At 51.9% G+C, this 23828-nt stretch overlaps 7 protein-coding genes across 7 annotated transcripts; 3 read left to right on the top strand and 4 right to left on the bottom strand.

Annotated features, from left to right (window-relative positions):
* Positions 1–403: 403 nt before the first annotated feature.
* Positions 404–2521, bottom strand: BO83DRAFT_352464 (uncharacterized protein; the record flags this gene model as incomplete). The annotated part of the gene is made up of 2 exons (XM_025528995.1): positions 1190–2521; positions 404–1060 (listed from the first exon to the last, which is right to left on the bottom strand). The coding sequence occupies exons 1-2, from the start codon at positions 2387–2389 to the stop codon at positions 404–406; spliced, it is 1857 nt and encodes a 618-aa protein (XP_025392713.1). The 5' UTR covers positions 2390–2521.
* A 298-nt stretch (positions 2522–2819) lies between these two features.
* Positions 2820–4800, top strand: BO83DRAFT_352461 (misato family protein). The gene is made up of 5 exons (XM_025528994.1): positions 2820–3084; positions 3153–3355; positions 3425–3863; positions 3924–4459; positions 4518–4800. Exons 1-5 carry the CDS (start codon positions 3013–3015, stop codon positions 4777–4779), a joined length of 1512 nt encoding a protein of 503 aa, XP_025392712.1. The 5' UTR covers positions 2820–3012; the 3' UTR covers positions 4780–4800.
* Positions 4801–5003: 203 nt separating this feature from the next.
* On the top strand, positions 5004–8608 carry BO83DRAFT_413650 (Hsp70 family protein). The gene is made up of 3 exons (XM_025534503.1): positions 5004–5089; positions 5148–5319; positions 5379–8608. Exon 3 carries the CDS (start codon positions 5398–5400, stop codon positions 8395–8397), a length of 3000 nt encoding a protein of 999 aa, XP_025392711.1. The 5' UTR covers positions 5004–5089; positions 5148–5319; positions 5379–5397; the 3' UTR covers positions 8398–8608.
* Positions 8609–8641: 33 nt separating this feature from the next.
* On the bottom strand, positions 8642–10030 carry BO83DRAFT_374534 (uncharacterized protein). Its single transcript, XM_025530223.1, has one exon. The coding sequence runs from the start codon at positions 9844–9846 to the stop codon at positions 9115–9117; it is 732 nt and encodes a 243-aa protein (XP_025392710.1). The 5' UTR covers positions 9847–10030; the 3' UTR covers positions 8642–9114.
* A 289-nt stretch (positions 10031–10319) lies between these two features.
* Positions 10320–12966, bottom strand: BO83DRAFT_352456 (SDA1 family protein). Its single transcript, XM_025528993.1, has 4 exons — positions 12883–12966; positions 12757–12792; positions 12392–12679; positions 10320–12326 (listed from the first exon to the last, which is right to left on the bottom strand). Exons 1-4 carry the CDS (start codon positions 12927–12929, stop codon positions 10463–10465), a joined length of 2235 nt encoding a protein of 744 aa, XP_025392709.1. The 5' UTR covers positions 12930–12966; the 3' UTR covers positions 10320–10462.
* Positions 12967–13495: 529 nt separating this feature from the next.
* BO83DRAFT_374531 (40S ribosomal protein uS7) lies at positions 13496–14628 on the bottom strand. Its single transcript, XM_025530222.1, has 3 exons — positions 14374–14628; positions 13967–14150; positions 13496–13862 (listed from the first exon to the last, which is right to left on the bottom strand). The coding sequence occupies exons 1-3, from the start codon at positions 14517–14519 to the stop codon at positions 13545–13547; spliced, it is 648 nt and encodes a 215-aa protein (XP_025392708.1). The 5' UTR covers positions 14520–14628; the 3' UTR covers positions 13496–13544.
* A 2863-nt stretch (positions 14629–17491) lies between these two features.
* BO83DRAFT_449540 (putative AMP binding domain protein) lies at positions 17492–23573 on the top strand (the record flags this gene model as incomplete). The annotated part of the gene is made up of 6 exons (XM_025536755.1): positions 17492–17551; positions 17641–17663; positions 17810–21552; positions 21612–21821; positions 21877–22480; positions 22536–23573. 6 exons carry the CDS (start codon positions 17492–17494, stop codon positions 23431–23433), a joined length of 5538 nt encoding a protein of 1845 aa, XP_025392707.1. The 3' UTR covers positions 23434–23573.
* Between the last annotated feature and the right edge of the window lie 255 nt (positions 23574–23828).

The following is a 23828-nucleotide window of genomic DNA, read 5'->3' as shown; positions in this document are numbered from 1 at the left end:
AAAGGAGAGTAGAAAATGATCTAAGAGAATGTCAAGGCTGATAAGCGATGCTCATTTGCCATGGAGTCGGGATAGATGATAGAATGGACCAAATTAACAAAGCATTCAAGTGGGAGAAATCAACCTCTTGGTATATGCAAGAGGGAAATAAGTAACGGTCGTAGCTTTTCGCAACAGGCATAACATGAAGTGGATACAAGAGAGCACCATTGATGCCACAACGAAACTCAACATCCAAAAAGAGAAAAAAATAAAAAAAACGCCATTTCGCTTGGAGGACCAGGGTATCAAGAGAGAGTTGAGTCATTAACCAAGAATATGAGGAATGAGAGATGGTTTTGGATCGTTGAGTCAAGCGCATTGAACCTGGCTGTCATGTTCAGCCAGTGACGAGACGGCGGTTTCAGTAGTGGGACATTTGGATAGGAGCGCTCATATCCCTCCGACTTCTGATGGAACCGTCGCTTGCATCTGGATTCTGGACGCCAGGGTACCGTCGAGCGCTCCGGACAGGAGTAACTCCCATGCCTCCCGAGCGAAGCCCGCTTTCACTGGCACTGACAGACCTCTTCATGGTGTTTGCTCTCTCTCTCCGCGCTCTAATCTGAGCCAGTGCTTCTTCTCGGCTGATGGGGGTCCCAGGAACGTCGGAAAAGCGATTTGATCCCCCATCATCGCGCAGAGGAACCTTCGTTGGGTCATTGTGCCTCTCAGGGGTGCCGGCTTCATGTCCAATGGGCATCACAGGATCCCATGGCACATCAACAACCGCTGGCGAGGGGTGGCCTTTCGGAGTAGCTTCACGATCCGTTATAGAATCAAACGGAGCCTGGCGCTGAAAAGACCCATACTTCGGGGCAGGGCTACCAGACATCACACGGGCGTCTATTCCGTGTTCAGCGTAGGCTGTTGGTGACTGATGATCGTTTGCAGTAGCCTCGTTGGCCTTTCGGGGAGATCCTCGTAATGGAGAAGGGAAGGTGTGGAAGGTCCCAGTGGCAGGTGAGAATGTTATCAAAGGTTCCTCTGGAGGCTCATCGTCGTCGTCATCGTCAACATCCTGGATCTCCTCGACCTCTTCAACGATTTCATCCACATCTTCATCGACATCATCCCCGGCCAGCTCGCGCTCGGCTGCTTCTTCTCCGGCAGGATCCTCCATCAGTATTTGTTCCTTGACACTTGTCACATATCTAGGCTCGCCTTTAGGAGTATGAGACGGACTTGGCTCCTCTGGTGCAGCAAGTGCGTTCTGGTCATTTTTGCGATGTTTTGGGTGTTCCAGCTCATCCTTTTTCGTCGTAGCCACGCTTTGCGGTTCATGGGTATGAGGAACGCTTTTCTGCTCTGCCAAGCGGCAAGTGCAACGTTTAAAATGGCACTCCAGGCGCAAGAATTCAAGCATTCCCTCGGCGTCAACTCTGAGTTGACGCTCGCGCCTGAGGGTCTCCTCCAACTCAGCGATTTGTTCCTCATGTACATGGAGTGTCGTGATCTCCGCGGCCTCCTTACTAGGAGTTACATCTGACATCCTTTGCCTCTTGGGAGGTGTATCCTTGACCGGTGAAGATTCAGCGACATTGGCTTGAGGCGGGTTGGCTATTTCCTCAGCAGAACGTTTGGGTCTCCGAGGGGTAGGTGTCAACAGGAGATTGAGATCGCCTTCAGTCAGCGACATTCGTCCAATGTCGTTCTTCTTCTGCTGCGCTTGCGCTTCGATCTTCTGCGAGTGGCTGTTGGCCTCGGCGGCCCGTAGCTGTTCTTTAAGGACCTCCATCTCCTCCGTGAGACCAGCAATAGCATAAGCGCGTTCGAAAGCCTCCTGTTTCGCTTGTTCTTTTGCTGCTCGCTCTGCCTGGGCCTCGTCTTTGTATCCTTTTGCTTCGTTTCTTGCGTTTTTCAGCTCCTCCTGTGTTTTCACCAGAACGGAGCCAGCTCGAAAAGCTTCCTTCCTCGCCTTCCTAATTTCTTTTTCGAAAATTGATCGCTCGTGGGCCTGGCGTTCTTTTGTTGTTTGCAGTTCTTCCAGCAGGGACTCCAGTCTTTCACTTATCCGACGCTCCCGCGACTGGGCTTCAGAAAGCTGAGCGGAAACATTGGCCAACGCCGACTCAGCCTCTTCGCGCCCAAGGATAGCCCGCTGGAGAGCTGCTGTAGATGCTGCTGAAGGCTGTGAACCCTGCGCGGGGCTGTTTCCTCGCGACAAGTTGTTCAGATACGCGACCTTGGCTTGTACATCGGTGAGTCCCCGGGGAGTCTTCCGCTGAATGTTGAAAATATCCGATGACATTGAGGGTGAGCCAAGTCCGATCTGCTGGTTCATCCGGTCTGGTGATAGGGGATTGAGTGCCTTTGTCGGGCTCGGCGTCGCGCTCGATGGAGAATCCATCGCGGCAGTATGTGCTGTTGCTGTGGGTGGTTAGTGTAATAAAATGATGCGTTCACTCAAGACTCAAACATGACAGTCGTGTCTCGAGGGATTGTGAAACTAGTAGGTGCCGAAGGAAGCCCCGTGGAAAATCCACCTGGAGTGGAGGTGAGAGGAGAGTAGTGCTCGGTTGATGATCCCCTAATCGGTGACGCACCCACAACAATCAACCGATCCCGCCGATTCCACGCTTGTTTGTTGCTCGCGCCGCAGTCCCGTGACCGTTGCCCGGGACAACTATAATTAGCCGTATTGGGAAGGCGGGGTTCACGTGTCACAGAGTCTTCCACTAGTCCAAGATAGGCAACCAGCGCATCCAGTGGTCTGTGCGTCCACTGCTTGTGATGCCATCAGTTGCCCACGATTATGAGATTGTGGGTGCTGTGTTCTAGACTCGCAGATTATTTGAAGGTCCTGGACTGCACTGAGATCAGCTTCTGCAATTTTCGGTACTTCTTTCAGGAGCCTTTGTGGAATTGAAGTCCTCCTGCATGTGCATCACCCTGTAGGATCCATCTGCGACAGCTGCATATATTTTCTGGGTGCAACGCCAATGTGGGACATAGTAATTGTTAACACCGACCATGCATGAAATCATCACCCTACAGCTCGGTCAACGAGCTAATTACCTGGCCACACATTTTTGGAATCTCCAGGTTAGTGAGTCAATTATCAGGCTGCATTCTTCGTCCAATTTGCATCCCATAGCTGACAACCCTGGCAGGAATCCTACTTCACGTACAACGAGGAAGAGGAATCTCCAGTAGACCATGATGTCCATTTTCGCCCTGGCGTCGGCGCCGATGGGTCGGAAACATACACCCCTAGGACTGTCATATATGATCTGAAAGGTGGCTTTGGCACGCTCCGCAAGTACAACGCCTTGTACGAGTTGACTGAAGATGCCACCCCGGGCCAGGGTCTATGGTGGGTTTTCACCTTCCTACGTACTCTTTTTTATCCGAGGCAGGTGCAATATTAACAATGGAATTGTAGGGACGGAAAGGAGATTTTACAACAACAAGCGCCAATTCCCCAGAGTGACTACCAGAAGAGCCTCGATGCGGGGCTACCTGCTCCAACGCTCTCTGCAGAGACAGTAAGGTATTGGTCGGATTATAACCGACTGTTCTATCACCCTCGCTCCATTGTGCAGCTCAACGACTATGAGTTAAACTCCAAAATTATGCCTTTTGAGGATTGGACTATTGGCGAAGAACTGTTCAATGAGCTCGACAAGGAGCATGACTTGCTCGACCGAGACGTCAGACCTTTCGCAGAAGAATGCGATCAGCTGCGTGCACTGCAAATATTCACCGGCTCTGACGACGCATGGGGCGGCTTTGCTGCAAAGTACATTGACAGGATTAGAGACGAGTATGGCAAGAAGTCCGTCTGGGTTTGGGCCATCGAGAACGGAAAGAAGGTCGATCGGGTGAGTGCTTCTACGATATGTTCTAGGTCTATTTGAAGCTTACACTGGAACATATGGCAGCAAACTCAGCTCAAGAGGGATTTGAACAAAGCTCGGTCTGTACATGCCATCTCCACACAGGCATCGCTGTATGCGCCCATTATCGACCCTCCAAGTCGAATCCCCCGATCTATCTATCTCGATCCTCGATCGGAATGGTACACCTCGGCCTTGGTTAGCGCCGCCATGGAAAGCGTGTCACTTCCCACGCGGCTGCGTCCATATCACGACTTTGAGGCGTCCCTGGCAGGTGATGACAGTATCCATAAGATATTCGAGCTGCAATCTACAATCGTGCAGGATGGTGAAGGTGCCGCCAAATCGCCTACCAAACCATCGGATGATAGTGATGAGAAAGAACCTGGAAGCTCGCCGATCAAGAAAGACTTTGATCTGGACTTCACCTACGACGGGCTAACCTGCCAAAAATCCCACCATATCTTCAACCAGCTTCAAGTTTCACGGGGAGTTGCCGATCGGGAGAATGAGTCGGGCGGAGAGGACCAGGGTATCCTCCGCAGGAAACGACACTTTAACTCGGAACCAATGTTCCAAAGGTCAGACAAAGCCCGCTGAACTCGTTTCTTGCAGTCACATCGTTAACATTACATATAGGTTTCATACGACCCTACCTTTCCCGGTATTGGACAGCTTCCCTCAGAATATGTTCCCGGAACTCAGATCGAAGGAGAAAATCAGTATTCTTGCCGCATTGACTGTCTCTTCGCGAACGGCAGAGAGACTGAAAGTCTATGAGACATTGGCTGGACGAGTGGCTGGCGTGGATGAGCGGGAAACTTTGGTCAATGGGTTGGGCGAGATCCGCGAGACATACGAGACAGGATGGATGAGCGATTCTGACTTCGACGATGACTAGCCTTATAAAAAACAATATAGCTCACACTTGCATCGTACTTGTAGCATCATTGCTCACCCCCTGCAGATGGGAATATCTAGTTGGACCCTGAAGCAGCGGAATCCTTTTAAGCACGACGATCGGGGCGCCGATCGGCGGGGGCAAACAGAACAAACAGCGAACCGGTCGGCCAAACGTGGCCTCTGTGCAATCATCGCGCCTTTCATTCATCGTGAATCTCATTTCTTGGTCCTACTTTCGCTTACTGCCAGGTGGCCAGTAATTTCAACTGTGATTGTGGTCTAGATGACTTTGTCGTTCTAGATCTTGCGTACGTGGTCTATTTCCTTCCACATATGCTTCCCTCCAGCCAGCTAACCGGCTCATAGTTCACGACAGCTACTTTCACTATTCAGCCCACCTCCGGACTCTGCATTAAACATATTCGATGTACCAATAGCTATTATCACCAATCGCTCTTTCAACATATAACCGAGAGAAGAAAAGCTGTTACTTCATATATCGGATGGGGAATCATTAAATTTTTGTAATAAGCAGAAGGTATGCGACAATGTGTGGAGAACGACCATCAGGACGGAAGGATTCACTGACTGTCGCAGCATCAGAAATACACAGACCATGGCTCCCGGCAGCCAGCGACGGTCCTATGCCTCGCCCACCTCCCTCCCTGTACTATCCCTAATTCTACCGTTTCTCCTCTTCGTCCTCAGCTTTCCTGCCCCAGCCGCGGCTGCGGGTTCCGCAGTCCTTGGTATCGATGTCGGTACAGAGTACCTAAAAGCTACGCTCGTCAAACCCGGAATTCCGCTTGAAATTGTCCTCACCAAAGATTCGAAGCGCAAGGAGTCCGCCGCTGTAGCGTTCAAGCCTACCCGCGAGGCCGATGCCTTGTTCCCTGAGAGATTCTACGGTGGCGACGCCTTGGCGCTAGCGGCACGGTATCCCGATGATGTCTACTCGAACCTCAAGACTCTGCTTGGACTTCCTTTCGATGCGGACAATGAGTTGATCAAAAGTTTCCACAACCGCTATCCTGCCTTGCGCCTGGAAGAAGCGCCCGGAGACCGTCGCACGGTTGGCCTGCGAAGCAACAGACTGGGAGAAGCCGAAAGGAAGGATGCCTTCCTTGTTGAGGAGATTCTGGCCATGCAGTTGAAGCAGATCAAGGCCAATGCCGACACTCTGGCTGGAAAGGGATCAGACATCACGGATGCCGTGATCACTTACCCGTCGTTCTACACCGCTGCGGAGAAGAGGAGTCTGGAATTGGCCGCGGAACTGGCAGGTTTGAACGTCGATGCATTCATCAGCGACAATCTTGCGGTCGGATTGAACTACGCAACCAGCCGCACATTCCCCAGTGTTTCGGATGGTCAGAAGCCCGAGTACCACGTTGTCTACGACATGGGCGCCGGCTCTACGACTGCCAGTGTCCTCCGCTTCCAAAGTCGCTCGGTGAAGGATGTGGGACGATTCAACAAGACCGTCCAGGAAGTCCAGGTTCTGGGAACCGGCTGGGATAAGACTCTTGGAGGAGATGCCCTGAACGATCTGATTGTTCAGGATATGGTCGCCAGCCTCGTCGAGGAAAAGAAGCTCAAGGACCGGGTTTCACCGGCTGATGTCCAGGCCCACGGAAAGACCATGGCGAGACTCTGGAAGGATGCGGAGAAGGCTCGTCAAGTCCTCAGTGCGAACACTGAGACGGGCGCCTCTTTCGAGAGTCTTTATGAAGAGGATCTCAACTTCAAGTACCGTGTCACCCGCGCCAAGTTCGAGGAACTTGCGGAGCAGCATATTGCACGTGTTGGAAAGCCCCTAGAGCAAGCTTTGGAGGCTGCTGGACTGCAGCTGAGCGACATTGACTCCGTTATCCTTCACGGTGGCGCCATCCGCACACCATTCGTGCAGAAGGAGCTCGAGCGGGTTTGCGGATCTGCCAACAAGATTCGTACCAGTGTCAATGCGGATGAAGCCGCAGTGTTTGGTGCTGCCTTCAAGGGAGCCGCTCTGAGCCCTAGCTTCCGCGTTAAGGACATTCGAGCAAGCGATGCCTCGAGCTACGCTGTCGTGCTCAAGTGGGCTTCCGAGTCTAAGGAGAGACAGCAGAAGCTTTTCACTCCCACTTCCCAGGTCGGCCCTGAGAAGCAGGTTACCGTGAAGAACTTGGACGACTTCGAGTTCAGCTTCTACCACCAAATCCCCGTGGACGACAATGTCGTCGAATCCCCTATCCTGGGCGTGAAGACACAGAACCTCACTGCCTCTGTTGCTAAACTGAAGGAAGACTTCGGTTGCACGGCTGCCAACATCACCACCAAGTTCGCCATCCGCCTGAGCCCTGTCAACGGACTTCCTGAAGTCGCCAGCGGTACCGTCAGCTGCGAGGTGGAGTCTGCCAAGAAGGGAAGCGTGGTCGATGGCGTCAAGGGATTCTTTGGCTTGGGTAACAAGGATGAACAAGCTCCTCTCGGAGAGGAAGGCGAGCCCAGCGAGTCCATCACTCTTGAGCCCGAGGAGCCTCAAGCCGCGACGACTTCCTCGGCAGATGACGCTACCTCCACCACAACTGCCAAGGAGAGCAAGAAGAGCACACCCGCAACCAAGCTGGAGTCAATCTCTATCAGCTTCACCTCATCTCCCCTGGGAATCCCCGCCCCCACCGAAGCCGAGCTCGCTCGCATCAAGAGCCGCCTGGCTGCCTTCGACGCCTCGGACCGTGACCGTGCCCTGCGCGAAGAAGCCCTCAACGAACTGGAATCCTTCATCTACCGTAGCCGCGACCTTGTCGACGACGAGGAATTCGCCAAGGTAGTGAAGCCCGAGCAGCTGACCACGCTGCAAGAGAGGGCCTCCGAAGCCAGCGACTGGCTGTACGGCGACGGCGACGACGCAAAGACCGCCGACTTCCGCGCAAAGCTCAAATCTTTGAAAGAAATCGTCGACCCAGCCCTCAAGAGAAAGAAGGAGAACGCGGAGCGCCCGGCCCGCGTTGAGCTCATGCAACAAGTCCTGAAGAACGCCAAGTCCGTCATGGACGTGATGGAGCAACAGATCCAGCAAGACGAGGACCTCTACTCCTCCAGCGTCGCAGCATCCAGCTCTTCCTCTTCCACAACCGAGTCCTTGACCACCTCATCCACCACCACTGAAACCTCTTCCTCTGTCGATCTCGACGAAGACCCCTACGCCACGACCTCCACCTCATCCACCACTAAGACCGCCTCGGCCACCACAACCCCCAAGCCCAGCGGTCCCAAATACTCCATCTTCCAACCCTACGACCTTACCAGCCTCTCCAAGACCTACGAATCCACCAACACCTGGTTCGAAACTCAGCTCGCTCTCCAGGAGCAGCTCACCGTGACCGATGACCCGGCCCTCCCCGTTGCCGAACTCGACACCCGTCTCAAGGAGCTCGAGCGCGTCCTGAACCGCATCTACGATAAGATGGGCGCGGCGGCAGCCAAGTCCGGAAAGGAGCAGAGCAAGAAAAACAACAACAACGGCAAGTCTTCGAAGAAGGAGAAGGCTAAGGCGCAAGAGGAGCAGAAGAAGTCTGCTAAGGAAGAAGAGCAGAAGGAAGATAAGAAGGCTAACCGCAAGGATGAGCTGTAAATTCTAGCGGCGGCTTGGTCTTCTGATTTACGGGTCAATCGGTTCCCAGAGAAACAAAGTAAAAATACTAGGAGTTCGGATTGAGCGTTACTACTGCCACTTTCGTTGTTTTTCTTGTTGTGATGTGATGAATTCATTTACACGCTGATTGAGGAAGTCCCCGTCGGGGGATTATTGGTCGGTGTTATGTAAACTATACTACTATAGATAGAATTGACTTGACTGTTCATTCATAATTTTGTGGAAGTTTCTTTGATTTATTATTCAGGCAGTTCGGATTCAGGTCTGCTGCATGGGTGCTGGCTATTGTATTAGCCTAACAAGGAAGGTTGAACAGGTAGAGTCATCGCAATCGGGTTATATGTACAGGGTGCTTGATAACAAACAACAGGCATGTAGAGCAAGCAGAGGTCGAGTAAGAATATGCATAGAAAATTAGACAGACAGACAGGGCAAAGAAACACAACGGGAGAAATAAGGAACAGTATGCATGATGCATCAAATCATCCATCCGGCTTGTCTTCCAGCACATAGAACCAGCCTATGGCACTCTGTGTCCCCAAGGAACATTGCACGCAAACGGAAAGCACAACAGATAATAGTACAACCACCCAAATCCAGCCCAACCCACGTTAACTCCGGCTAACAAGATATTCCAGAAACGACGAGAGAAATAATGGGAAAAAAATAAACCCCCAAGCAATAGTAACAACACGTTTAGATCCCACCCATTTCAATCTCCGAGCTTCGACTCACAGAGCCATACTCCGTATCTACCTCCTCGCGACTGCGCAAGAAGGAAGCCTCCTCAAAGTCATCAATATCCATACCCATGCCCTCAGAGATAGTGGCATGTTTACGCAGCGCCACGAACCGTCTTCGCTGCTGATTCAACTTGGGCGCAAGGATGGTTCGGCCCATGAGAGTAGCATTGTGTGTAGATAGATCCAAACCCGAAGCAGCAACGTCATCGTCCTCACTATCGTCGAGGTCAAAGTCCATGTCATAAGAGCGTTTCTGACCACCGGCGTTGGACTCCTGACTGCTGGAGGGGAGGGAGAAAGCGTCGCCTTCGTCATCGGTGATAAGGTTCATGGGTGCGGAATGACTGCGCATGCCGCTGTAGGGAGCCAGCTCGGAGAAACTGGGGTCGGGCTTCGCCAAACGAGTCTTGTAGCCCTCTGCGACGGATTTGCGAACGCGCATGCCGACGGAGAGGAGGGAGGCTTGGACTTTGGTGGGGACGATGGGGGTGGGGGAGCAGGTTGCGGCGGAGTAGTGGTTGTGAGAGAGGTGGTGGGTGCGGTCGGTGGTCACGTTGTCATTGTCTTCTGAGGGAGGTGTAGATGTAGTTGAGAAGAAGCTAGTGATTGGTGGCTGAAAGCGCCTGCGTTTGGAGGCCAGGTCGGAGGCCTTGATGGTGGTGGGGGACTGGAGGGAAGGGGGCATGTTGGACTGAATTGGATAGAGACAGACGGGACTTTTGTCTATGCGGGGAGTGGAGAAGTTGTAGTGGTCTAGTCTGTTTGTATGCTCGTGGGGGACCACTTAGGTCTAAAAGGACGGCTTCTGATTTGACAGGAAATATAGTTCGGAATGTGCGATGTATTAAGAGAAAATGCAAGGGCTGTGGAGGGGAGAGGGGGAGAATAGAATCTCTAATAGTAGAAGAGGAAAGGAAGAGAAAAGAAAGAGGCTGGGGAGGGAAAGAACCTGAGGCACGGAACGCGACGCGCCACGACGCGCCCGGCACGTGTCACTTGTCAATTTATCCTCTTTGGGCCTGACATGGAACTACTCCATATTTCATGGATTTGATGGAAGTGCACATAGAATATTTGAGATAGTCTTTGAAGTACGGAGTACATCCTACTAGCACTGTGGGGAGTGCAGATAGTTACTAGAACATGTCTAATAGTTCGGTCATTGCAGAAGAGCTCTATATACAAAAAGGCACGCTTTTTAGGACATCCAAAGGAGATGAACCAAGAGGCTCGATGATACAACAGTAACTAGAACATGGAACGAAACAATAGATCTACGATAGGGTATCACCATATATACCTTAACCAATGTTTCCTCTGCGACCTCCCCGCTTGGCCCGATCATGATGAGCCTTGAGAACGGCGCGGGTTTGCACCAAACTCCGCTTGTTCTTGCTCTTGGCCTTACCCAGGGTCATCAAGAAGTTCTTCTTGCGCGCCTTCTCCTTGTTGGTCGTACTCTTGCCCTGATCCTGCTTGCGCTCCTTGCGCTTGGCCGTTATACTCTTATGCTCAGACCGATCAGTCTTGCCTTCCTTGGCATGAGCAATCCGCTCCTCGCGCGTGGCCTTGCCGGCAGAGAGAGCAGCCAGGCCCTCGATCTCTTCGGCCGTCAGAGGATCGTCACGATCACGCTTCTTCGCGCCTGGCACGAGTGAGTTGATGGCGGCTTCAGTGCGCAGCTCTTGGAGCTTAGCCAGGTCAGCCGGGGTGAGAATGCGAGTCGTTGCAAGCTTGGAGAACTTGGCCTCAGCAGACTCTTCCTTCTCTTCTTCCTTCTTCTCCGCCTTATCATCACTGCTGCTTTCACTGGACTTGGCCTTCTTGGCGGGAGGTCCGTCTTTCTCGTCCTCGGAATCGCTGATGTCGATTTCAGCGTCGCTCTGCACATTGATCCAGTCGCCCGAGTCGTCGCTGTCCTCATCATCTTCCACATTCCAGGATGCCCAGTTGTCCTCCTCGCCTTCCTCCTCATCATCAGAAGCATCAGAAGCCAAGCCCTTCTCAGCTCTCCTCTTCCGGCGCTCCTCCTCCTTCCATTTCTCCAGGAGCTCCAGACCCTCAATGCCACCGGCCTCTTGTTCCGCGAAGCGCTTCTCTTTCCTCTCTCCAGCCTTAAGGCCGATGGAAGCGTCCTTGCCGCGGTCCCGTCTCTTGAGCATCTCAGGGTTGACCTCCCGGAACAGACTGAGCAGACCTCGACCCGCCATCATGACACCCTTATCCTTACTCTTACGGTACATAACAAGATCCTGCAACAAGGTCTCATTCATGGCGAGTGGCTGTCGTGCGCAAATCTCTCGGATAGCGTTAAGACCGGCCGATGCGACCTCAGACGCAGAGGCTTCCGAGACGAACTCATTTGCGATCTTCTGAACCAAGGGCTCCAGGTCATCCGGGGGGACCAAGTCGTGTGACGCTTGCGCCAGCGAAGCCAAGAACGACGTGACGGATGGCTGACGGGGAGTCAGGAATTTCTGGAAGTAGGAGTAGAGGTGCATGATATGCAGTTTATGCAATCCGACAAGGCGGGTCACCAGCTGGAGCACCATGAGCTTTTGATCCAAGTTGAGCTTGGACTTGGTGCTCTGCAAATGCTTCGAGAACAAGGACTCGGCGTAGCCCTGGGGGTCGTGGAGAAGATGCAAAGCGGAGAAGTTCAGAGGATGCGGCTGGTTCTTCTTGCGCTCCCTCCTCTTTACGGTTGCCTTGGCCTTCTCGACCGCACGGGACTTCTTTCTGGTCTTCTTGTTGATGCCGACTTGATGCTTTACTCGCCCCAAGTCAATGGCTTCTTCGTCACTGCTCTCATCTTCCATTTCCTCGCGCTCTTTGTCACCACCCAAGAAGAAGCGAACACCGCCAACGATGACTTTTTCGTTCGATGCCAGACTGGCTTCCTTCATGACCTCAACAGCCTTGGCATCGGTCCAGATCTGGCGCTTCCACAGTTCGCGCGTAAGCTTGATAGCCCAAAGGCCCTTAGAAGAAGTCCTGTCCGACGTCACCAAGTTGAACAGGACGGTCTGCATGGTGCGGTTAAGCTTGTGGTTCGTGGTCTTCGCATTGGCCTGACGAAGATCCATGAGGATCTTTTGGAAGATCAGAGCTCGTAGGGTCTTGCTGGGGGTGGAAATAAGGATAGGGAACAGAGTCTGAAGCAATCTGGAGATATGATGCCAATTAGCAACCAGCCACATGCGCATCTGGCAGTCCATGGATAAACGTACGTCGCCGAGTCCAACAATTCCTTCTTCCTCAGAAGCACCAAGCTACCGACGATCTTTTCGCGCAACTCCGGCTGAAGGATCAGATGGTGCTGGCTCAAGATATCCATGAGCTGCTGAGGAAAGTCCTTCGTAATCTCGGGATAGCAGTCGGCCACATGAGCAATGAAGTCGATCAATTCTCGAAGAGATATCAGACCCGTCTCTGTGGTCGACGAAGGCGCGGTCATGAAAATTTCCCGGTGACTCTCATATTGGTAGTGCTGAGCGCGGAAGTCTTCAATGTAGGATCTTCACCAGTAAGCGACAGTTAGCAAGCCATTCTGATATTATTGGCATCTAATCGCATTGTTCATAGTAACACATACTTGGGATCTCTCCGAATCTTGTGCTGCAGGTTGGGCCTATGAGAAGCAGTGAGTTAGCGACAGGCGAAATTCTTCGTCTTGGGGAGGGGGTCCGTAGCCACACAGCGACGGTATAAGATCACTTACAGATCAGCCTCGACCTTTTCCAAGGCTCCCAACTTTCTTTTCACCATCTTTGCGTATTATAGTGGTGAAACCGAGGGGATGAAGTGGGTGGTTGAGGGAAAAGAAAGGCGGGCGACGGTTGCCAGGGCCGATAACAGAGCCCCGAACATTTTTTTTTCGCAGCGACGGGTCTGGCCTATCGATAAGCCGCAGCCAGTCCTTGGGACTTGCCAGCACGGGCACTTCTGCACAGGGACTCTGATTATCATGGTCTCTGCAATATAAAGCGTTTACGGGTTGTAATCTACTGGGAATCTAGAACACTTTCTCTGTGCTCCTTGACATGTTCATGAAGGTGTTTTGAGTCTACGTTTGCGTAGTTCGTCGCCACATCGGAGGTGGCAGGGGAACGATGGTTGAAACAGGGAAATCTTTTTCGTGTAAAAAAATAGATAAAGGTATTGACTTCACAAGCCAGAGGTCTTCATGATCGCATCTCAACTACTGTAGAAGAAAGCCGTCCGATTCTCTCATTTTTAGGATCTCGCTCCCTCCCGTGACTGTTTTCAGGTATGTACAGTCGCGCAGATGCATGCAAATCGACTGAATCCTAATAAACCCCCCGTCCACTCCAGTACACGCAAAACCAGGACCAAACGGAGAATACGCCCAAAATTCCCACTTTACCGGTTGGACTTGGCAACACGCTCGAGCTCGTCCTTCTTCTTGATGGCGTAGGAGTTGGAGGAACCCTTGGCGGCGTTGATGAGCTCTTCAGCCAGGCACTCAGCAATGCTCTTGATGTTACGGAAAGAGGCCTCGCGAGCACCGATGGTCAAGAGGGCAATAGCCTGGTTGACACGGCGGAGGGGAGACACATCGACGGCCTGACGACGGACGGTACCAGCGGAACCGATACGGGTGCTGTCTTCGCGAGGACCGCAGTTGACGATAGCGTCAACGGCGACCTGGAGAGGGTTCTGGTCGGTCATGATGTGGATCTACAAAGGATTACCCGGTTAGTTTTCCGTGTCTGGTTCTGTGGTTTGCGTTCCCTAGCCGTTCTGCGTGCAGAAGGCATTGGAGAATATGAGAGGTGACGTACGATCTCGAAGGCGTGGGCAACGATGCGGACAGCCATGAGCTTCTTTCCGTTGTTGCGGCCGTTCATCATGAGGGAGTTGGTCAGGCGCTCGATGATGGGGCACTGAGCCTTGCGGAAACGCTTGGCAGCATAGCGGCCAGCGGAGTGAGGAAGGTAGACAGGGGAGCGGATCTGGACGTAGTCGCTATTGAAGGTGAAGCCGAGTCAGCATATCTCGTTTCTGTGCCAATTCGCAAAATTTTTTTTCCATCGTGAATCCCTTCGCAGATATCCCATTTTTGTCGTGCGTTTTCCTCCGTGCATGTCGAGTCCATTGTCTCCCAACAGATAATGGCGTTTTCCACCCGTCGACACAAAACCCATGCTCGTAGAACAATCAAAATCGCGATGAATTGGGGAGCACCTACGTCAAGGAGATGTCCCTGATCTCAACATCCTCGTAGCTCCACTTGTTGAACAGCTTCACGGATCCCATCTCCGCGATAGCCTCCTTGGGCAGGACCTGGAAGGCCGCAGCGGGGTTTTCGACCTCGACTTCGCCGTGTTCAGACATTTTGGTCGACGTATGCACCTGTTGCCGAGGGAGGGATACGTGTAGGTGGCGGACGGTGTCGTTGGTGATCCTTCAACGTCGACGAATACAGTCGGGCGGCTGAAATGTGTCGCTGAGCGCAAGGAAATTCGAGGTGCGCCTCGCTTAGCGGGTGGTGGGTTAGGGCAGGACTGACCGCCAATGGCGCGGGTGGTGTCATGTGATGGTCACATCTGGATTCTGGCACCCTATCCCAAACTAGGACTAGCGCTGGATGCCCCTACAATACTGTTCACCAATGCTCCGCTTCCAACCCGCCATATCATACATGGATCTAGATGCAATCTTAGACAGTCATCAGTCTTCTGCCGGATACTTTCAAAAAGTGAGCATACTTTTGTATGCAACGAAGCGGAGTTCCAAGCAATAAGGTTACGTTGTCATCACTTACGCTAGTCCAGTTTGTTCGAATTGTCCATCTTGACGAAGGATATCTTGGACACCGAATCAGCTGTTTATCAAATTCTCATCTTCAGCCATGGTTTACGGACTATGTTGAAAATTTCCCGGCCTATCTATATGCATTCAGAGACATCGTTTACTTCGAGATAGTAAGCGTTGCACGACATCTAACCGGCTTTGAGGGAGAGCGCAAGTATTTGGCGCTCACTTTGACTCTCCGCCTCCATTTTTTATTCAAGCCATACACCCACAAGGGGTCTCAATGTGCACTAGATGTTTTCCGTTGACTTCTCTGTATTATGCAGATACGCAACAATGGTTTATCTCTGAATTTATCGGACGCCTCGCCTCATATAGGCTAGTTTGCATAGCGCATTATGGAAAGCAAAAAATATAAAGCACACAAGATGCTTATCACATTGCTTGGACAAGACATGTCCTATTCGTGATTCCAGTACAATGTTTTCACCTATATAGGTGCTAAATATAGTGATATATCAGAGCGTACAGTAAAGCCTAGGGGCCCGAGAAGACATACTATTATCTTAATTAGATGCGAACAATTCAGGGAACTGCGGCAGGTGTTAAAGTGTTGTTATTACTTCACTTATCTAGTCCTACTAGTTACTGGTCATGAAACTACCTGATGAAACATAACATTCAAAGCTGGGTCGCGCATGCCGCCTGCTATGTGGGTGGGCCTTCTGGGAACCCGTATCCTGCTCTCAGCAGCTCGGCTCAACATTAGTAGTATGATGAATTTTTCACTCTGATATGAATTTTCGATCAATGAATGCAACTCTGAAGCTGGAACGCTATTACATGCACTGTTCCCCGACTTCTTTCTGTATAGTGACATGCATTGCACTTGTGAGGTCGTGTATCCCCGGGGGAACACCAATAAAACAGAAGTATATCAAGAATGACTTATCCTCCATTAACGGCTTTGTTTCGATAAAGATATACTGATTCAAGTATTATACATATGAAGTAGTTAGCCCAAGAGCCTCCTGTGAAAGGACAAGCTAGATGGCTTCGATTGATCTTCATATCAGGACAGCTTTAGATTAACTGCCCTTCTGTCTCTCGCATGACTCTGAAGATTATGATCAGCTAAGTGTGGAAAACGGGCTAGATCTGTTGCCTAGGCATAATAGTACTGAGAGAATGCATCACATGAGCAAGCTTGACAACTTCTTACGCAAAACGATCAATCCTTTCCGTAAACTCTTCAATATTGCCGAGACCCACAAGCGAGAAATGCGGCCCGAAATCTTTGAATAAAGACTTTTCCTTAAGCTGTCACCAGCATAAAGAGTGGCACCTTTGCATAGCTGAGCTCCCGTTATTGTCTCCAGCTGCTTCTCTCCTTATATTCGATCAGTAATAATGTCTCCGGTCTGCTTTAGTAGCAAGGGGAGTTCTCTGATCATTATCTGGATAGAGAACCTGAGTACTCTTGGCATACGGCTTAGGCATATCCTTTGACCATCATAAAAAGGTAAGTGAATGACATGAACTTGGATGATCATACTCCTTTTTTTGCCCTACGTTGATGTTGAGAGAACCTTGGCGCCGGGACCAACAGCAGTAGACGACCCCACCACGGGCTGACAAGCCAATAGTACAGCGGAGACTCTCTTTTGATTTCGGAGTCTTCAATACCGAGGATGGAGATAGCGTCGTCGGTCGAACATTCGAAGGTGGTTAGCACGCGTAGTGGATATGAGAGATCATGATGGCCTCATCTACCCAGGTGTCTTAATGGCACCATCATAGTTTAGTTATTCATTTAAAGAAGCTAAGTGTTTTTAGCACGATGTCCACAACCGCTCTTGCACCAAATTTTGGTTTGCCGCTAAAGCGGCGACAGCTGGAGCGTTATTAGCGGGCTTGCGGAGGATATCGAATAAAAATAGGCACACTGGCTTGTGCTACCGAGGGCGTAAGATATCAGGCACAAACGGGATAATCAAGTAACACACAGGGGCGTAGCGAGACATATTCCCGAGTCAGATTGGATGGATGAGATATGTGGGAATGAGGTGTAACGCTGTCATTTCAGGTCCGAGTACCAGAAGGATGGTGCAGACCGTCGACATCCACCTGTTCGTGGTGTGAAGCGGACGATCCTCGTGCTCTCCGGATGCCGGAGATTGTTTGCTCTTTCTCCTCCTGACGCGTGGCGGTGCACGTCCATCTGAGCATGTGATTGGCTGCACATTCTGCGTGCCCGGCCCGCCTCACCGGCCCTAGCCGCCGCGGCAGGTGACGTTGTGGCTCATCAGGCGCGGAGAAGCGACAAGACAAACTCCCGGATTCCCCATCCATCTACTGGGACATCGCAAGGGGCTGCTCGACTCTCCGAAGTCTCTCGTTCCCCCTCTCAGCCTCTTTCTGACCCCTCCCTCTTTTCCCCCCCCCTCCTAAAGGACCCTGCAATGAGGGTGCCGTTTACCCTGGCCGTTCAGCATCCCCGAGCCTTCGAATGAAAGCCCCTCGATTTGTCTACCCTCAACGCTTCTGCAATCATGGCGGACGATAATCCCGAGCTTCACGCCGCTCTGCGCGACCTTGATAAAGAATTGGAGGTATGGAAGCAATCCTGGCAACCTATAGTTTTACCCCGCAGATTCGCGGTTCTGTGGACAGATCCAACTAACCTTTCACTGCTTATCAGGAAGGTGATATTACGGAGAAGGGGTAAGCAAACTCGTCTTTATCTGTATTCAGACAAACTATCGATTTGAGTGTGAAACTTTAGCCCTAGCAAATGGTCTACCTGATCGCCCGTGCGGGCGGCTCAAATATATATACCAATAGACGGTTGGGACTAACTTAGTTTCAAGATACCAGAAACGGCGCACCGTTCTCCTGTCGCAGTTCTTTGGCCCTAATATGAAGCTGGATTTCGGCGCACCCACGTCAAGGGATGGAACTTCATCACTCACAAGCTCAACCCATCCTCCACAAGCCATCCTCAACGTCCGACCCCCAACGGCGGAGTCCACAACCCTGGGCGACTCGTCGCAGTCCTTTGCCAATGGGCGTGATAGTTACAACAACGGAAGTCTCGGATATGAGCGCAGGGTTAGTGGGGATACACAGGGCTCATATGATAGAGAGAGCATGCTGCTGCCCGCTGATCGAGCCCCCTCGGCAGCCTCCTACGATTCACTTTTTCTGCCGAAGAACAAACCTGCACCTCCCATGCAAGAGAGCTCACGTACAGCCACACTTCTGAGCCAAAACTATGCATTTAACCCCGGCTATCACCACGATGCCTACGAAGAGCCTATCGGAGCCTATGATATGCCGCCAGGTGGAGTCACGCGACAGTCGACAATGCTCGACTCCCAGCAGGGGTTTTTCTCTGATTTTGCCGGCCAACAGCAAGATGATTATAGGGATAGCTACGGTGGTGGCTTTCACCGCTACTCTCAGTCGGATACGTTCTCCCCTACGGCGAATATGGCACCGCCGTTGATCCCCGCTTCTGAACTCGCTCATGGACCGGCACTTGCTCACCTTCAACCACTGGAGCCTCGCGACATTCCATTTTCCGTACAGGATCCTCATGACAAGAATACGCCAATGTCGAACTTCGACAACATTCCCGCCGTTCTCCGGCATCGAGCGCGGATACATGGAAAGCAGCCCGCATATTGGGTATTGGACCAAAAGGGCAAAGAAATTGCTTCCATCACATGGGAAAAACTAGCCAGTCGCGCTGAAAAGGTGGCGCAGGTCATTCGTGATAAAAGCAACCTCTATCGTGGTGATCGCGTGGCGTTGATTTACCGGGATTCTGAGGTCATCGAATTTGCTGTCGCACTGATGGGTTGTTTCATCGCCGGCGTCGTTGCTGTCCCCATCAATAGTCTTGAGGACTACCAGAGTCTCAACCTGGTTCTTACCTCAACTCAAGCACATCTGGCATTAACGACAGAGAATAACCTAAAAAGTTTCCAGAGAGACATCACGGCCCAGAAGCTAAATTGGCCCCGGGGAGTAGAGTGGTGGAAGACCAATGAATTTGGCAGCTATCATCCAAAGAAGAAGGACGATACCCCACCCCTTGTGGTTCCAGATCTGGCGTATATTGAATTCGCCAGGGCGCCAACCGGCGACCTCCGCGGTGTCGTCATGAGCCACCGGACAATCATGCATCAAATGGCTTGCCTCAGCGCAATTGTTTCAACTGTACCTATGTCCTCGGGTATGGCTCGGCCGCGCGGTGAAACGATCATCAGCTACCTCGACCCTCGACAAGGCATTGGTATGATTATCGGCGTCTTGATGACCGTATATGGTGGTCATACTACTGTCTGGCTAGAGGACCGTGCAGTCGAGACGCCGGGTCTCTATGCCCACCTTATCACGAAATATAGGGCAACCATCATGGCTGCAGACTACCCGGGGTTGAAGATTGCCGCTTACAATTACCAGCAAGATCCAATGGCGACACGGCATTACAAGAAAAACTCAGAGCCAAACTTCGGAACAGTGAAGCTCTGCCTTATAGATACACTCACCGTCGACCCCGAGTTCCATGAAATACTTGCAGATCGGTGGTTAAGACCTATGAGAAACCCGAGGGCCAGAGAAATCGTTGCGCCCATGCTGTGTCTTCCCGAGCACGGTGGCATGGTTATCAGTATGCGAGACTGGCTTGGTGGCGAAGAGCGCATGGGCTGTCCCTTGACGCATGAGATGGACCCAGCTGAGCGCGAAGATAGCAAGAAAGAGGAGAAAAGGTCTGGAAAGGCTGATAACAACAGTGGTTTTGGCAGTAGCTTACTGGGTGGAGGAGGTGCTCCTACGCCAGCCCCGCAAGAGCAAGGAAAGACTGGGCTTGGTGAGGTCCTTCTGGACAAAGAGGCTCTCAAGAGCAACGAAATTGTGGTCTTGGCAATGGGTGAAGAGGCTAGGAAATTCGCCGGGACCATGCCCAACGCCGTGCGTGTTGGCTCCTTCGGCTATCCCATTCCTGATGCCACACTGGCTGTCGTCGACCCTGAGACCAACCTGCTGTGCACTTCGAACGTCATCGGCGAGATCTGGGTGGACTCCCCGTCTCTATCTGGTGGCTTTTGGGCATTGCCGAAACACACAGAAGCCATCTTCCATGCACGTCCTTATAAGTTCGAAGAAGGGAATCCAACCCCGATCCTGGTTGAGCCAGAATTCCTTCGCACAGGCCTACTTGGCTGTGTCATTGAGGGCAAAATCTTCGTGCTAGGTCTCTATGAGGACCGGTTGCGTCAGAAGGTCGAGTGGGTAGAACACGGGCAAGAAATCGTCGAACATCGTTATTTCTTTGTCCAACACATGATCGTCAGTATTTTGAAAAACATCCCCAAGATCCATGACTGCACAGCTTTCGATGTTTTTGTCAACGAAGAACATCTTCCCATTGTTGTATTGGAGTCATATGCGGCATCAACTGCACCGACGACATCAGGCGGTCCTCCACGGCAACTGGACTCTGTTCTTCTTGAATCTCTTGCCGAGAGATGTATGGAAGTGCTGTATCAGGAGCATCACTTGCGCGTTTATTGCGTGCTGCTCACAGCTCCTAACACCCTTCCTCGTGTTACGAAGAATGGGAGACAGGAGATCGGTAACATGCTTTGCCGCAAGGAGTTTGATTCTGGAACTCTGCCGTGCGTGCATGTCAAGTTCGGTGTTGAACGATCCGTCCTCAACTTGCCAGTTGGGGTTGACCCAGTCGGTGGTATATGGTCTCCGCTGGCCTTGATGTCAAGGCAAGAACTGCTCGCCTTGCAGGACAAGCAATATTCGGGCGTTGACTACCGTGACGTAGTCATGGATGATCGCACATCCACGCCCCTCAACAACTTCAACACCATTGTGGACCTTCTTCAATGGCGTGTCTCTCGGCAAGCTGAAGAATTAGCTTATTGTTCCATCGACGGTCGAGGAAAGGAAGGCAAGGGCATCACTTGGAAGAAGTTTGACCTGAAGGTTGCTGCCGTAGCAATGCATTTGAAGAACAAGGTTAAGGTCCGACCTGGAGATCACTTGGTTTTGATGTACACTCATTCGGAAGAATACGTTTACGCTGTACATGCGTGCTTCTGCTTGGGTGTCGTTGCCATCCCCCTCGCCCCCATTGATCAGAACCGTCTCTCCGAAGATGCTCCGGCTTTCCTCCACGTCATTAATGATTTTCATGTGAAGGCCATCATTGTCAACAGTGATGTTGACCATGTGCTAAGACAGAAGCTCGTCTCGCAGCACATCAAGCAGTCTGCGCAAGTACTCCGAATCGGTGTCCCAGCTATATACAACACTACAAAGCCTACCAAGCAGTCGCATGGCTGCCGGGACCTCGGTTTTACGGTCAAGAGCTCCTGGCTGAGTGCGAATCAGGCAGCTATGGTGTGGACCTATTGGACACCGGACCAGAGGAGAATCTCTGTTCATATTGGTCACGATACAATCATGGGCATGTGCAAGGTGCAGAAAGAGACCTGCCAGATGACTAGCTCAAGGCCGGTGCTTGGTAGCGTACGGAGTACTTTGGGCCTGGGGTTCCTTCATACCTGTCTGATGGGTATCTACGTTGGTAAGTAGAAGGAACTATACCGTGGACTACGATGTTTGCAGGGCTAACGCTGGCTTTAGGAGCGCCAACCTACCTTGTATCGCCTGTCGACTTTGCGCAGAACCCCATGACGCTCTTCGTTACCCTTTCACGCTATAAGATCAAGGACACGTACGCTACTAGCCAAATGCTGGACTATGCAATGAGTGCCATGGCTGGCAAGGGCTTCCAGATGCAAGAGCTGAAGAATTTGATGATCTCAGCCGAAGGCCGTCCAAGAGTCGATATTTGTGCGTTTCCAATTAACATCCCTAGTCAGACGCTGTAGCGCTAACGTGATTACAGACCAGAAAGTGCGCCTCCACTTTGCTTCTGCCAGCTTGGACCGTACTGCCATCAACATCGTGTATTCCCACGTCCTCAACCCCATGGTTGTTACCAGATCCTACATGTGCATCGAGCCTGTTGAGCTGTGGCTCGACATCAGGGCTTTGCGCCGTGGACTGATCTGCCCCGTGGATCCAGACACCGATCCCACTGCTCTTGTCATTCAAGACTCGGGTATGGTCCCAGTAAATACGCAAATAGCTATCGTGAACCCAGAGACATGCACTCTGTCCCACGTCGGCGAGTATGGTGAGATTTGGATTCAGTCGGACGCTTGCGCCAAGTCATTTTACGGTTCCAAACAGGATTTCGATATGGAGCGTTTCAATGGTCGGGTTATGGATGGCGATCCCAACGTCGCCTACGTGCGTACTGGTGATCTTGGCTTCCTTCACACAGTTACGAGACCCATTGGCCCCGGTGGCCAGCCTGTCGAGATGCAAGTGCTGTTTGTTCTTGGAGGAATTGGTGAAACCTTCGAAGTTAATGGTCTGAATCACTTCCCGATGGACATCGAATACTCTGTGGAGCGATGCCACCGCAATATCGTATCTGGGGGGTGGTAAGTTTCGGCCATACTCGACTCTCAAATGCCTGTTACTAATCCGTCTATCTAGTGCTGTCTTCCAAGCTGGAGGCTTGATCGTGGTCGTTGTCGAGGTTACAAGAAAGGCTTATCTAGCGTCTCTGGTCCCTGTGATTGTCGACGCCATCCTCAACGAGCACCAGGTCATCGCTGATATCGTGGCATTTGTTTCACACGGAGACTTCCCTCGGTCCCGTCTCGGTGAGAAACAACGTGGGAAGGTGCTGGCGTCATGGGTTACTCGGAAGCTGCGGACCATTGCTCAGTTTAGCATCCGTGACGGAGAGGGCCCCGAGCACCCATTTGCTGAAGCTCCTCAGCATCGTGTCAGCCGCAGCTCGAAACCCGGAAGCACCATGGGCAACAGCACTCGGCGATCCACCGTCGTACCGGATCCTGATCTCATGCCTCGCTCCCCGGCTCCAATTCTGGTCGAGCATTCCGAAGCGACCATGGGCTCCTATCCCCCTATCCCAGAGCCAAGCATCCACAGTCCTACTGGCACCCTGCCCGAAGGTGGTATGCCTTCCGTCCCGCACATCGCAGAGCCAGCCCGGCCGACCAGCGCCTCAACGAACGGGGCTCCCGCTGTGCCACGGAAAGAACTCCCCACGACCATCAGCAACCCCGACTTTGGCTTCGACTTTGGTGACTTTGCCAACTCGGCCACAGCAGGATCACTGACCGAGTCTGCTGGCCACGGTCCTATGCCCGAGAGCCTCCCCTACCGAACCAATGTCCCAGCTCACGATGCGCCGCAACGCACCCCGAGCAATGGAAGCTACCCTGTTCGGACCGACTCTTACAACCGCACACCCCTCGCAGATCCAATGGAGGGAAGTACCGGCGACTGGCCCCAAGAAGCTCTCATGTACCAGGCCAATCTGGGATACGATGATGCCCACGGCCTCCACCGCAACCAAATCTAGTACATACATTCATACTTGATGAGCAGCAGCAGCAGCAGCAGCAGCATCAACAAAAGCACACACCATCTAACAGCTCCCTGATGCCTAATAAGCAAGGGTGAAGTAAGATTAGCATTTCATTTTCTTTTATCATCTTCTTCTCCATTTCCCTATTAACTGCTTGTCTTTTTGCATAGCCCCGATAAGAAAAAATCACGGCTACACGTTTGCATGATCACCCTCTTCCAAATTCTTCCCCTTTATACACAGTCGCTACCTTGTTGTCTTCTCCTATGGCCCATGCACTTTATTCCCTTTTTCCATAAAAGGTAGAAAATGGCTATCTATATACCTGCCTACTTGTCGTTCCCACTTCCCCTTCCCCCTTCCATCTATGATGACCGATATGCAAAATG

This window comes from Aspergillus eucalypticola (genome assembly GCF_003184535.1).
Source record: "Aspergillus eucalypticola CBS 122712 chromosome Unknown BO83scaffold_2, whole genome shotgun sequence".
NCBI lineage: Eukaryota > Fungi > Ascomycota > Eurotiomycetes > Eurotiales > Aspergillaceae > Aspergillus > Aspergillus eucalypticola.
Note: the sequence above shows the minus strand (reverse complement) of the source record. Positions and strands in the feature narration are given on the sequence as shown.